We start from the raw sequence: 15,354 nt of genomic DNA on the forward strand, positions 1-15,354 counted from the left end.
GCTTAAGATATTTGCCTAATGTTATAACATAGCCTCATTTTTTTTCACGTGAATAGTATCTGCTCCCTGCCTTTTCCACAGACACATGTAGTTAATTGCCATCTGAACTGACAAGAATTCTGAGAGTCCCTTGAACACTCACGAATGCTACCTACTGAGCTTGCAGACTTCAAAAACAGACGTTGTTCATATAAACCTATCCTATCTTCTTTTATATCCGTCTATAGAAGCTAAAGTGCCATTGCATGTTTCTGTTCACTGTTGGTGCACTTATCTTCCAAATACTTTCGGATTTTTGGTTCTGTTTAATTTATTTTACTCATGAAGTAGTCATGTGCTGTGCAATTGGGCTAGATTTGAAAGTTGCAGTCTTGGGCCATAGGGAAGTTCAGCTTCTCCCCCCACCAAGTCAATTCTTTGAAAAAATTGAGCTTCGAAAACACTAAAACTATTCACATATTCGTAACACATTCTCTCAAATACATGATTCAGTTGAGATTGTTTTTTGTACTGTTTGATAGAGTTGCAGATGTCAACTCTGTAAAGCTGTGATGAGGGAAAGAGCGTTTTTGGAAGCCTGAGATCAGCTGGTTTCAGTGAAGTAGTAAGTTCTGCGATGCAGTGATCTTAGAGTTAATCTTGTAAGTAAATGCCCTTTACTCTGGAAATCAGTTATGGAGAAGTAAATATATTTTTAGAACTTAATGATTTTCCTTTTCCTTGGGCTTCTGTTTAATAGGTAGAGTTAAAGCGGATACTGATTTTATTTCTTAACTTGTTCTATGCAAAACCCCTCCATGCATGCCCCCAAATATTTGTCTTATTTTTGCATGTAAACTGACATAAATTATTGGGATATTTCATACCCTGACACCTTCCCATAAAAGAAACTTGCAGTGGGCTTATCCAAATGCTAATAACTGAAGTCTCAGCTCTGCACAGCAAGTTTTTGATAAATGCTTTAAAGAATGGATGGGTTCAGTGACTTAGGACAGGATATATTTAGGTAACCCCAGTTATGTTGTTCCTGAGAGAAAAGGCGGGGGAGGGGGAAGCTATTAGTATTGCATATTGTAAAGATACTTACTGTTAAATAAATATAATAATATCAAAGATGCACAGAATTTTCCTGTTATCTTATGATATACAAGCTTTGTTGAAATAAAAGGAAATAATTCAAATACAATGGAATAGAGCATTTACCCAGCTTTCAGTTTAGATGAAAATAATTGGTTACCTACCACTATTTCTCTTGCCTGGATTAGATAGTTTTGGCTGGGTGAATAAAAACACATCAACTCAAATAAGCTATAAAAATGAGACACAAACTTGAGGGATGATGCCCTGTGAATGCTAAGTGCCTTCTTATTTTTTTGAAAAATTCCACTGCAAATATATAAGAGGACTAAATAACATTAATTTTGATGTTATTTTCTATTAGTAATCACAGAAACACTTGGAAGATGGGCTGAGGGAGGAATTGTAGATAGGTGTACGTACAATCTTTGTCGCTTAGGTATGTCATTATCCTTGCAAGCCTAGTGAAATATACTTGCTTCTCATTGTTTTTCAATTACTTAACTTTAGGAGCATCGGAAAATTTAAAAAAAATGTCTCTGTGCTTTGTTATGGCTTCCTTATTCACCTCAAAATCATCGTACGTCATCTTTGCATCGTAAGAATATTTTAGTTGATTTATGATATAGTTAAACGTCTGTCTTCTTAGAAAGGGCTTTTTTCCTGCCCTCCCCCAACTAACCCCTTTTTCTTCTTACCTGAAATACCAAAAAATATATGATCTTTTTGAAAAAGTTTTGAAATAGAATAAAAATTTTCTTTATACCAATAGTAATTTGTCTAGTTCTCTCTAGACAGATAAGGGATCATTTATGAACACACTAATTCTGAAATACTCACAGGATTTTATTCTTAAAGGGGAAGATATATCTGACTTGTGTCCACATAGCTGTGAATTAGTGCTTCTAAGTAGATAAAAACTACCACTAACTGGTGGTAGTTTGCATTCAGTGACTCAAGAGTCAAGGTAATTGCTTCTTGTTGGTTGATACAAGGGTCCTTTAGGGTGGTTTATGGCATCCTTACTGTAAAACTGTCAGGTTCCATTACCCTAACATCCCTTTAGGGGGTTGACTGAAGACTGGAGGAGAAAGTCTTGCTTCCAGGCATGGGAAGTTCAGTGCGTTAGGGTGAGGGACAAGTTGTTGTATCTTTCTGCATTCAAGGCTCTGATTTTCACACTAGCTGTCACGAAGCAATAATGTATGACTTAGCATGTCTCTGTGTGGAAAGGATGATAGACTTAAGCTGCAAGGCACAAATCTGTCAAATGGAGATCTTGAGTTCATCTATCTTATATGAATATTATCTTTTGCTGATGTCCAGACAGATCAGTATGTTAGTTAACACAGATATGGTGATGCTTTCTGAGCGTAACAGACTAAGGATTTGTTTACACAGTCCTCTTGAAACCAAATACATAAACAACCGTTAAAAACAGTTAAAAATCAACTCTGCCTTCCTGAGACACTTTTGCAGAATGCATTGAGTAAAAATTTCAGTTCCATCTGTACAGAAGGAAATCACCAATTACAAAGTCTATAATATTCTCTCCAATAAATCACAATAAAAGCAGTGATGAAAAACTATGTGTCTCTATAAAATTATAGTTTAGCTTGCATCTATGTGCAAAAGTGTATGTTTTGGTAGTGTTTAAAAAGTCCTGAACTGCATTTGCACAGTATTGATGTTGAAATTGCAAATACAATGTTAAAGTTATAGAAAGTATGGGTTATTGTTGAGCAGTTGCATTGAACTATTCTCATCTGAATGGTGAATTTTTGCATTTGTGTTTAACATAGAACAACAATGTAGTACACTTCCGAAGAAAATATGTAGAAAAATACTAAATGTCATGTTCAAAATCAGTAAATTCATGTTTCATGTTGAACTGACATTTTTCAAGCTTGGCTTGTTTTTTTTTTTTGTTGTTGTTTTTTGTTTTTTTTAATAAATACTAGGTTGCCAAAATTTCTAATTTCAGCAATATCTGAATTGATTACAGATAAAAAGTCTGCGGCAGAAAGAGTGTTTTTTATGTCCTTTGTGTTTTCAAGTAATCCCACTCATAGCTGAACTTTCTGAAGGTCTTTGAAGATTTCAAACAAGCAAGTGTAGTGAAAACTTTTTTTTTTTTTTTTTGCTTGCTATTACATATCAGTTTAGATGCTGGGAATGATTACCTGGACAATAGGTGTTTTTAAAATGTGCTTTCTTTGATTTGGGACAGCCAGTTCTTATAACCTATTTGGGGGGGGGGGGGGGGAGCAGTATCACTTGGAAGATATCTCTGAAAGTTAAAATTGAAGCCACGATTGAGGTTTATCAGTTGCCTGATCAAGGCTTCATTTGACTTCAGGAGAAGCTGCACTGAGTCTTTAATTTTTGCTTGTGTTATGTTTGCCATGAAATCCTCTTCAATCTCAGAGGGTAAGCAACTATTCTTTTTATTTGATGTGACTTTCTGGTTTTTCTTTTCTGCACAATGCAAGCAGAAAACAACTGGCGTTAGTTGGACAGCAGTATAGAGTATGCTGCTGCTACAGTTGCATGCGCAGTTCTTGCTTATAGATATTTCACTGCTTGAAATACTAAATCGAGTTAGGATAGCAGAAATGTGCCCAGTCTCTGTGTATTTCAGACTTTTTCTGGGGCCTATATTTAAACATACAGGTAAGTAAAAATGCAAATTGAAATTTTAAATGTTACCTACTACCATTAGCTTTCCTCATGACAGTCTAACTTGATTTTTTTCTAAAAAATCAATACTTCCGCAATACGAAATGAAATAAACTTACCAGTGCTTTTTGAGGAGTAAATGTTTTTCTTTTTTAGAAAAGCAGATCCTGATGACTGTTTAACCCATCAAACAGAATTACACTTTCTTTTTTTTCCGAATCAGAACAGTGTTGTAAATTGTATAAAAAGGTGAAGCCAAAATTTGCCATGAAGATATTCTGGTGAAGACAAAAAAAAAAATCATTTCATGTTTTGCTGATGTATTAAGCTAAGGACCATCTTATGCCTTACAGTGTAATGAAAAGTGCAAGCATAGATGAGGAATTCAGCTGATCTCTGTTAAGATGTTTCTGTGATTTGTTGATGAGTTTCAAGCAACTATCTACAAGTGTTGCAAAGCCCTCAGATTTCGTCATGTTTTCATTTGCCTTTATACTTCCCTAACCTGTGTATTATTTCAGTGAGTAGTAGTTGTTTGTTTATTTATGATTGTGGTATTTTACCACTATGAGTTATTAACAGTTTTTGATACTAGTAACAGCTTTAGTATTGTGCTGCAACATGTTACTGTGGTTTTTCACTTAAAGGTTAAGTCTGAGAATCCCCATGCAGTTATCATTTGCCATTTCATGAATAACTGTCTTTCCCATTGCAGTTACTGGTAGTTACTTAAGCAGGTAACTGCTGAATACATGGTCCAGGTGTAGTATTTATAGCTCTTTCGTTAATAACTGTTTGTCTTCCCTTTTTTGAAGCCACCAAAGCTAACAGTGAAGTAGATCTGTACCTAGCTGAACATCCCTTGATCTTGCAACTGTCCGAGGAGTGACGTATAAGCCTCTTCCTGAAAGCTTAATTTCTGTCTATGATAAGGACACCTGGTTTCTTTTTGTGTCTCTCACTTTCCTGTGCTGCTTGAAAATTCATCTCTCCTATCTTTTTGCATAAATCAGGGTCTCCCCAAATACTCAGAGCTCAAATATGGCTTACAGGTTTTCAGCTGTGATCTTTCCCCAAAACTGTTAGGTGAGAACAGTTCTAACAGACTGCTTCTTCTGGGAGCTTTTTTTTAGATGCAATAGAAGAAATCATTATGGCTTAGACAATGTATACATTTTTAGCAGTTTTATAAATGGGACATATTTTATTCTGGCAGGTTGCTAACAATGCACTTAGAACAAATCATACTGCAGCCATAATCTTTACTACTGTCTCTAAACTTACAATACTTTAAAGACTATTTATGGTTTGTATGTCACCAAGGAAAGAATAGGTGCCTTTTCAAAATACCCTGAGAGTTTCCTCCATTGTGCTACTACGTTACTTTTGTATGTTCAGTATCAATATCTGTGAATTAAGCTGTTTCTCTTTGGCAGTATTTTATCTTTAAAGACTGACCTCACATAGATTTCTGAATTTCAGACCATTTATTAGTCAGTTATGTTAGTGAGACTGACTTTCTTTCATCCTGATGTAGTAGTCATCCTCAATGTATTCAATGTTTATTTTTCCGTCATTTTCTTACTTTAAAAATTTGCTGCTAACCTCATTAGTTACTCAGTAAGAACCTTATTACTAAACGACTATCAACAGCTATCATGATCCATTCATGAAACATTTGAATATCATTAATTTTTTCTCACCATAGTTACCACAAGTTCTAAAAGAAACTAATCGATCTGTATTGCTGCAAAAGCTTATTGCTAGGGAGTCAAAGTTCTTTGAAACCATAAAACTAATTCAGAATATTTGTGTGAGGATTATTTTCCACTTCCTAAAGTTATTCAAATAGAAGCAGTAATACTACTTTTACGTTTTGGATGTCTATCCTGAGAAACTTAGAATGCTGTTTTTGGCAGGCTGCACGCAAATCCCAAAGTTATTCCATATTATTATTATCATTCCACATTTCAAGTTATTTCACAAGTATTTGTCTTTTCACACATACATATGAGATGATTAAAAAGTTGCTACCAAAATTTCAGCAAAGAAAGAGCAGAAGTAAAAGAGAAAAGTAATATGCACAACACTTCCAGATTTCCCTCTTGTCCCAACTTGCTTTTCCATGACCTCTGTTTTTTGAGGGGAGAAGGATTTCTATTTCTTAAAATATGTTTTGAAAATAGTAGAATTTCCATTCTTCCTGGATTTTTTTTAAATGTTAAGCTTATACAGTAATAATGTGCTTTTGTTTTTACTTCTGCTTTTTAACATTGGATGTTAGTGATAAGACAAATAGTCCTTGCTGTTTTTCCCAAAATACACAGTATGTAATATTTTTCTTCCTTAAAAAAAAGGAAGCATGGGGAGAAGAGAAAGGTAAGTTCAAAATTGCATTCTTTTAGCTGTTAAAGAATAGATTTAAATCCAGTGTCAACTATGGATCATGGCATTTGACAGCATTAGTATGGTTATTTTTATTTCTGAAAGAAAGGTTTATTACAAAGTGATTTATATTCCCTAGCCTAAAAATATAATTGGTCTGAACACTTAGATCCTTTAGAGCTTTTGAAGCTGGGACATGTAGCAAAGAGCATTTTAGATAATTTTAAAGAAACAAAAAGAAACATTGGTAGAAGGAATGAATTCTGAGTCATCAAGTGTCAGTATTGAAATACATTTTTCTCACATTGTGCTATAATTGCTGGCTCCATTAATGCGATGTGTATTATTGCTTCGGTTATTGCTGATGTTCCAAAGTCAAATTATTGTAATTTTTTTCTCTTTGCCTTATCAAGCAAATTGTCTTTTTTTTTTTTTCTTTTGAGTCAGGATGTTCCTCTGTGCTTTTCAGAATGGGATATTATATGGCTTTTTCACTTTGAGATTACATTTTTTCTCTTAGTTTTTAACCCTAGCAATATAATTTTCATTCTCATTTCCTTTGGGGACTTTTCCAGCCTATTTATTGTAGTACATTTAAAAGTATAAGCAAAATAGTATTTTCTGTTTTGTTCCTTGTTCTGTTTCTCATGTAATCTCAAAATAGTATTCTGGAATTATACAGAAGTATTTTCCATTAGTGAATTGACTTTTGTGTAGAATGTCAGCACCAAGTGTGAATACCTTAATTCCAACGTCAGTCTTACCATGAATGATTGATAGAACTTCTCTTCTTTGCATCAGTTTCACACCATCTCTTGTTTCACAGGAATGAAATGTTTGTTCAAGATAAATATTAAGATGCTTTGTTTATAAAATATCAGAACATGAATCTGTTTCTTGTAGTATATGGACTACCTAATTTTCTGTTAGAATTCATATTAATTTTATGGATTTTAACCTCTGTAGTAGTCCATTAGTTGTCTCTTACGCATAAAAATTACGATACAAATAATTTAAGCCGTGAACTGCCAACATCATCCAGAATTCGTGGCAAATATATTGAATGCCCAGCTTTTAATGGTTTTGGTTTGGCTTGGTTTGGTTTCAGTTATTTACATCATGTTCTTTTTAGCATCTGAAGCCTAAGCTTCTCATTGAATCAGGTCATCATCCCCTCAGGCTACTTTCTTATGACGATTTTCCTATTTCTAACCTGGATGTGGCTGAGAGATGCCATCTTTGTTAGCAGGTATCTCGAAGTAAGATTATGGTTCTATGGGAGTTGTGATATGTCTTTAACTTGAGGTTATTGTCTTAGTGGAATAGTTATGAGAAATCTAGGGGAAGTTCTCAGTTCTAATTCGTTAGTAGGGCCTCATTGGCGTTTGGTGGTTGTGATAATGCTGGCTGCCCAAAACCTGTTGCTATTTTCTACTGAGGAAAGGAAGGCAGCAAGTCAGGTATTTTGCACCATGCACCATCTACCTTTTGTATCACTGCACTATGTATAGTGTAAATTGGGAGCATCCATTTTAGGACAGTGATTGAATTGACCTCAAGAAAGAACTTTGAGAGGATCCAGTCCTGGGAAAGCTTGCATTTTCTCTCACTTGGATTATGTTAGTCATTGGTAGGCAGAATTAGAAATCTAATTGGAATTAGGTTTTTTGTTTATAGAAAGGAATTTATTCTTGAATATGTTTACTTACAAAATTGGAATTCACATGTGCATTTAATCTTAAGATTTTTGGTCCTGAACAATGCAAAGGGAAGGAGCTTTCAGGAATGTAATTGCTAAATAGAAAGTCATGACTGTTTATTTCATGAATCTTCCAATACATTCAAATAGCATAAGATTTCTTTTCAGGATTGGCTTTGAAAGGTAGAGCTACTACCTTTCAGTAAGGAAATGTTTTTTGCTTTTATTTCTTCTGGTTTTGTTCTACTGATTTGGATAAGTAGGAGTCAAAAATACTGGAGGAGGAAGGAGGCAGTTTGGCTTCCTGATAAATCCAGCATCAGAAAATAAATTTTTGGTCTATCCCCAGCATTCCCTGATCAACATGGTAAACAGACTTTTATTTAATCAGTTTTAGAATCCAATCTCTCTACAATGTCTCTAGTACTATTTTTAGTACTTACTGGCACTCTGTGCATCTTCTGAGTGATTGCGCCAGATTTATTACTCTGAAAATGCAGTGTTATTTGTTGTCTTCCAATATGTAGTGAAGTGGCATCTTGCACTTGCATATGTCACATACTTTTACAGTTTAATATAATAGCTCAGTGTTATTTTCTCAGAACAATGCAAAAAGGATAAGTTTTTATTATTTGGAAAAGCATTTTTTTCAAAGCAAAAATGATCCTCTGGGGGTAGTTAAATGCTTAACGCAAACTTTCTCTCCTTTGAGTTTTACAAAAGCCTGCAAAGAATAAAGGTCTGAGAAAGGCTTACTGTCACGTTCATTTCAGCAGTATTTGCCCCTAGGCCTGCAGCCCCTGAAAGTTATTTGTGAATGTTGACAGAATTATTATTGAAAATGAAAGAACTCTATTATATGAGATTATTACTCATTCTATTATGTTTTTGCCTGTGTGAATTGTAAATTTTCTGCATTAAGACAGTTTTTAATGGCAGAATTCATAAGACAGTGATGCAGTGATACTGAAGTATGGTCTCTGTAGATGAAAGAATGCCCTTGTGATGTAAATCTAGAGAACTTTTTATTTTGTTCTTCTATTTTCAGTATGTTTCTGGAGACTTAAGATCCTGGGAGGGAGGAAGGGAGGGTGCGTGGGGGGAGGGGGTATGTATGTGTAAGAGATTCAAGCCATTCAGATGAAAACTTGTCAACATCTTTCCTGAAAGTAAACATAAAGGGAAGATACAATGGGTTTTGCTCATAGCTGACGCTTAAGTTTAGAAGGGCTTTAGATCAAATAAGATAACTCTGCCAAATAACTTTCTGGTAAAACTGTCGTATTAAAAGTTAGGATATGGATTTGGCTCAATAAAGTTGCCATCTGTTTAAAGAAACCATCTTTTTTCTTGAAGTATTTGTTTAGTGCAGATAAGAGTGAATGAGATAATACCAATAAGTTAATGAACATAGCTTTATAAACATTTGTACTCTTTTTAAACAGAAGAGCTTTGAAAGAATCTGTTATTTTATTTTGGTTTTTATCATTTGTCATGAGCCAAATCGGTATGTGTCCATAACCCTCGGTTTCCATTGAAATTAATGGAAGTTGAGGATCCTGGACCATCTCTGCTTTAGGTCAAAGGAATTTTCAGAGGTCTCACTAGTTTGTATTTTCTTGCATACAGGTAGCTGCCAGTTTGAATCCCCTTCTGCCTGAAAGTACTGTTCTGGTTATAGAGCAGGTAGTGAACAGAAGGGTGTTGCAGGTGTGCACTGCTCCAACACCCAATCAGCATTCATCGAAGAACTCTAAAATGTGTGATTAGGAGCCTAAGGTATCTTGTATGGCTGTAAAAGCAAAATGGGCTTGTGATTTAGCAGCTGTTGTGAAGAGCATTTCAGAACTGCTGTTACCTGTTACCTCTGAAAGCACAGTAATGCATTAGAAAGTTATCACTAAAACATGTACTTATTTCTTTCCCTTCCTTAGATATATTTAGTTCTGTCCCTATTGCTGTTCTTAACTAGGAAAGTGAGCAAATCTATAATTGCCACCTATATTATGGTATTATCAAAATTCACTTGTGCAATAAATTTATTTTTTTACCTGACATAAATCCTACATTTTTACTTCATTATATGTCTGTACTTCGACTCAAAGAGAACATACTGGGGAACAGGACCGGTGTCTGGAGCATTATCAAGTTGTAGGAATATGGTAATTTAGGGCAAATCTTAAACATATTTAATGTCTTAATCCATGTTTCAGGTATCAAATCATTTCCTGTTCCATAGGGTGTGTGTGAATATTTCTGAACAACTGTTAGGGTAAGGAAGGGAGGTTACTTTCCTACTTGCCTGATCTATCCCTTATCTAGCTGTTACCCTTTCTTCTTTTGAGAAGAGTGTCCCTAAAAGAAGGGCTTATATTTATTAATTTTAGTTTAAGACATGAGTCATAATTTAATAGAAGTGGCTGGCTCTTTCAGACAAGCTACAAACCTTGGACAACTGGTAAAAGGTCTCTATATTTCAATTTGCTATCTGTAGACAATGATAATGTTCCTACAGCAGGAGTGTTGTGAAGATAAATTCCTTCAAGTTTTATGGGGCAGTTAAATATTTTGCTGGAGTATATAATTGTACATGTGAACCAAATTGTGCAAGACCATCCAAGTGACAGCCCATTTCCAGCTTCCAGTTTATTTTAAGTTATTATCTTGGTAGTTTTGCATCATGGTAACACAGTAGTGTGGCTACAACATTACTGCTGTCCTAGTCCGTAGAGGTATGTAAATTTTAAATTAACATTAAAGTTTTGTTTCTTAAAAAAAAAAAAATCTGTAATCAATGTTTCAAAAGAAGTTAAATCTCATCAAAAAAAAAAGGCAAACAGGGTTTTGTGGGCTGAAGATATAAGATGGGAGGAGATTCTCTTGAAACCTGGTGCTGTACTGAAAATAATATTAGGGCACAGTTACACAGCAGAGAATAGTTAAGTGTGTGTGTTGGTACTTTCCACCTATCCATGTTCTCCGCTTTTTAAAGTTTGTATGTTAAAGTATTAAGATTTTTTTTTAGGTATGGAGGTGAGGCTCACTTTAAGTGTAGACTGTTCAGAGAAATTAGGGTCAGCAAGAAAGCAGATTTGTGAAAAGTGTACCTTCTTCTGTCTATAATGTTTATTTTTAAGGGATGTGAACATGTTCTAATAAAAATGCTCTGAGAATTAGATGCTAAGAAGTTAATTGAGGAGGACAGCAAAAATATTCCTGTCTATCTTAGAAAATAAAGCTGGCACTATTCAAAATATGACAAGGTTGAATGCAGTGCTTTACAGAAAGGAACAATTCGTCCAAAAGGATTAAGGAGGCTTGAGAGATGTAATTGTTAGAACTGTTTCAGTCTTTTTGTAGCAACATTAAGTTTAGATTTCCAAGGAAGTAATTCTGTGCTTAGGTATACTTCCTATACTTTTTTCTGTTCAGAAAATCATTATTAATGGTCCTGATTGTCTACTTATTCCTTCTGTATTATATTTTCTACTTTTCTTCTCCCTTCCAGCATAAAATGGTTCATTATTATCCTTATGTTTTACTGATCCCTACTGTAGCATTTTGCTTTCTATCTGCTTCACAAGAGTAAGGCTTTGTTTGATCATGTATATGGAGAGGAAAGCTGTGGCAGTGCTGTGTATTTATAGAGGCCCTTTTATAATCAGAGGCTGAGAAATAGCAAATTATTATATAGATTTTGTTTAAGTGATGTCCTCGACTCTTATGCACAGGTAAAGCTAATTAGGATTCTGAATCAACAAACAACTTCAGTTCAGGTTCATGTATGATTGGAAGATTCCAAGTGTTACTTTTGGATTTCGAGTTCAACTTACTCAGACTTAAGCTTGGTTTGCTTCAAAGGAAACCCTGTGAAATCATAGAATGAATAAGCTTGCAGGAATCTTGGCCCACATTCTCAAAATCTGTAGTTCTTTTGACCAACAGTTAATGTTTCAAATATGTAAGAAACTTTGCCTCAGTCAAGCTTTTTATTGTAAAAATTTCATATCTTTTAAATTTTATTTTTTCTTTTAAGGTCCTGTCACTCAGTTCCTGAGGTGACCATATATATTAATAGCATGCATTTCAAGTAACTTCAGTTGTAAGCTGTGCACAATGATGGGAGTAGTGACTCTGCATCCTTTAAATAAGAGAGCAGTGTCATAGACTTTAATCTTTTTGAATGCATGAACACATGAATTGCACACTGTGTAAGTGATAGCAGACAAGAGGCCTTTATTAGAGCTACAACACTTAAGGTATTATGGTTCTGAGTGTTCTAATATCCACCTATTATAGGAACTTATATCCATTAATGCCTGTCATATAGAATATTTTGTGTTTAGGTCTTTAGCTTGGCTTTGGGAATTCACATTTTCATGTTCAAAGAGTCACGTTTGAAAGAAAAATGCAAGTTTAATTTTCAGCTTTTATTAAGAAAAGCTGTCCATTGTATAGCTATTATACAGTATTCAGCATTGGAAATTGAAATTCTGCTACTGTAATCTTTTCTTTGTGACTGCAACGCAGTAGTTGTATAGCAGTTCCATATGTCTTTTGACAAAAACAGACAAAGAAACAGTGGCTAGGACCCACCTTTAAATTTTTCAGGAGACCTCCAAAGGGTTTCTGTCTCACTACATCTGAAATTACTAGCAGGTAGCAAACAGCTGCATTACTTTCTATCAAAGATTTTACTATTAAGTAATTACTTTTTAATATATTGCTGAACCAGTTAAAATAGGTTTACACTACAGGTAGGAAACCATCATAAAGAATTTGTAATGGAAACCTGATTCCCCCCTCCCACCTTCACCCCCAATTTTATTTCCCAGTATTGCTATGTTAGACCTTCTAGAACTTAATCATTTTAACTGCTTGTTTTACATTTCCAATAGGGTCAGATTATTACAAATAATGAAACTAGCTGATTTTAAGAGGATTGCTGAGGTGCAGTAAATAAGTGTGCACTCCAGCTCCTTGCAGTATTCATTGAAGTAAATTAACTTAAGTCACTAGTAAAAGTTTATCATATGCATGTTGTCTAGCCATTGACTCTCGTATATGATTCAGCTGAGCTAGAGAAGTTACACATGCTAGAAAATGTCTTTTTAACTTATAATACGGGAAGAAAAGTATTGCTATCACCTATAGGGCAAGATCTTAGATACAAAACAATGAGTTGCCTTTGCTCCTGTGCTTTTCTCTGAAGAGTACTCTTCTTGAATGAAGATTGAGAACAATGTAAATCTACCCTTTGTCTGTCACACTGTATAATTATCATATTCTATATGATGTATAATTGTATATACAATTGTGTAATTTGTAATGTTTTAAAAAATCACAAATAGTCATTTTGTTAATTTCAGAGTACTTGTGTTCACAAGTAGCTGTTCTGTGTAGTTATTTAGCACATTATTCTTTCCCTTCCCCCTGTGTTCTTTTCTTTGAGAAATCAATGTGTTCTGTCAGCTTATTGGTGAAAATGTAAATTCATAAGATGTTTTGGGCACAGCAGACCATACTGCTGGTACCTGCATTAGACAGAACCTGATCTTTTTCCAGTTCCTCTTGACAGTGAAGCTCACATGAAAACTGGCCTGAAAGAACATTCATTACAGTATCGGTGTACTCTGTATTTCATCAGTTCAGTGAGACTGCGATACTGCTGTGTGCACTTCTAGAGGCAAGCTTAAGTGTAGACTTCAGGCACACCCTGACACGTGCAGTCCTGTCTGTGATGTTAGACAATCTTCCAGTTTATGTTAAGTGTTTGTGTTTCATTGATTATGTATTTATTGATCTACCTAAATGTTACAATTTAAAAAAAAAAACTCTCTAATTTTTTATTTACATGACAGCCCAAAACAACTCCGAAAAGGACCTTTGGATCCATTACAAATGATCAGGTAAATATGAAGCAGGGAGTTCACGATAAGAACATCGATTTCGTTGTTTCAAAGACTGCAATATAGTGCATGAATCCACTCAGAAGGATGCTATGAACATTGAATAAGGTAACAGAGTTGCTTATTGCCCTGAGAAAGAGTTGTGATCAGAACTCAGAGCCTCTGAGATGGGCAGAACCTCGTTTTGGCTCAAATTGTTAGGCTGCATTGCTTAAGCTCTTTTTTTTAAAAAAAAAAAATAACTTTTTTTTTCCCCTCACACCGATCCTTCTACAGTAGTGGAAATAGTGCAGTGGTTTTTTTTTTCGGTCATTTTAATGGCAAAAGGTACTACATATGTGTTAATTATGTGTTATGCTTCTACTATGAACACTTTTTTGATACCCTTCCTAGTGTGAACAGAACCTTGATATCATTGGGATAGTGTGGTGACTTATTCAATCTGCCTAAGAATATGACTTTATGAAAGAAACTTTGGCTTCATTGAAATTTTGATAACAGCATATCTCTTTACATATCCCATCGGGAACTTCATCCTGAAGGTTTTTCTGCATGTTTCTGCCAGAGTTTCTTTGCTCATGAAGGAGAGAATTAGATACTTGTAGTCTTAAAAAATCGTTTCTGCAATGTTTCCTAATTTTTGGAGTGTTTAAAATGGGAAAACTGTCTGTTCTTAGAAGATATGTTTGTTAAAATGCAGCTTAATGTCACCCCTCCTAAACTTATCCCTTAAACCATGTGAAATACTTTTGCTTGAATAAGAATTATATTTTTCTCTTTATTTTGGTAGTTTAAAAGATGTATGAGTCTTTAATGAATACTAAGAAATATTCTTGGAAAACATGTTTGCATTGAAAAAAACCTTAAAATATTAATAATTAATCTGGAAGAGCTCTTTGAATTCTTTTCTGTTTCTCCAGTACCTTACTGCTAGTGATGGAGAGGCGAAGTTATGTTTTGTATCAAATTCATACCCTATAATGAAAATACCTCTTTCTTGTTCTTGATAGTTAAAGAAAAGCTGAAAAGAGATGAGAGAGAGAAAGAGAAACTAATGACAATTCTGTCAGTGCACATCTGTCAACTTGTGTGCAAATGAAATAAAAAATAGCTGAAGGGTTGGTTTGTTGGGTTTTCTTTTTGTTTTGTACCTCCCTCCCCCATCACTTTTGTTACACTTTTCTGTAAATCTGTGTTAAAACATGTATTATATAATTCATCATTTGCAATAATTATGCAATTTATTGCAAATAACTACTAGTCAGATTATCTCCAATTAATCACCACTTCTGAAATTGAGAGAATGCTTTTAGAACTGTGATATGGTGAAGATGAAACTTGCACTTTGCCTTTATGGAGAGCATAGAATTTCCATTCTAAGAATTAACCTAATTGATTCAAAATGTAAAACTTGATTTAGATTTAACAATTCTCAAGGCTAATATCCTTACACGTCTTCCACTGAAGAAGCCAAAGCTGTATTTGTTTTACTCTTTCAAAGCGGGTGCTAGTTCGCTTTAGGATGTCACTAATTGTTGTTTCATGTTGTCACAAATACTATGCAAATGATGAACTATTTTTGAAACATGGATGAATGGTTCTTTT

The 15,354-nt window shown here is 34.5% G+C and overlaps 1 protein-coding gene across 3 annotated transcripts in view; it reads left to right on the forward strand.

Annotated features, from left to right (window-relative positions):
• The window catches only part of PCDH11X (protocadherin 11 X-linked), a 539,473-nt gene that overhangs the window by 62,396 nt on the left and 461,723 nt on the right, over positions 1 to 15,354 (forward strand). For all 3 annotated transcript variants that reach the window (XM_026097615.2, XM_026097616.2, XM_026097617.2), the window contains exon 3: positions 13,702 to 13,749. In XM_026097615.2, coding sequence (XP_025953400.1) covers positions 13,702 to 13,749 — 48 coding nt within the window. The remainder of the gene's footprint in view (positions 1 to 13,701; positions 13,750 to 15,354) is intronic.

The sequence above is a fragment of the Dromaius novaehollandiae genome, chromosome 11 (assembly GCF_036370855.1).
Source record: "Dromaius novaehollandiae isolate bDroNov1 chromosome 11, bDroNov1.hap1, whole genome shotgun sequence".
NCBI lineage: Eukaryota > Metazoa > Chordata > Aves > Casuariiformes > Dromaiidae > Dromaius > Dromaius novaehollandiae.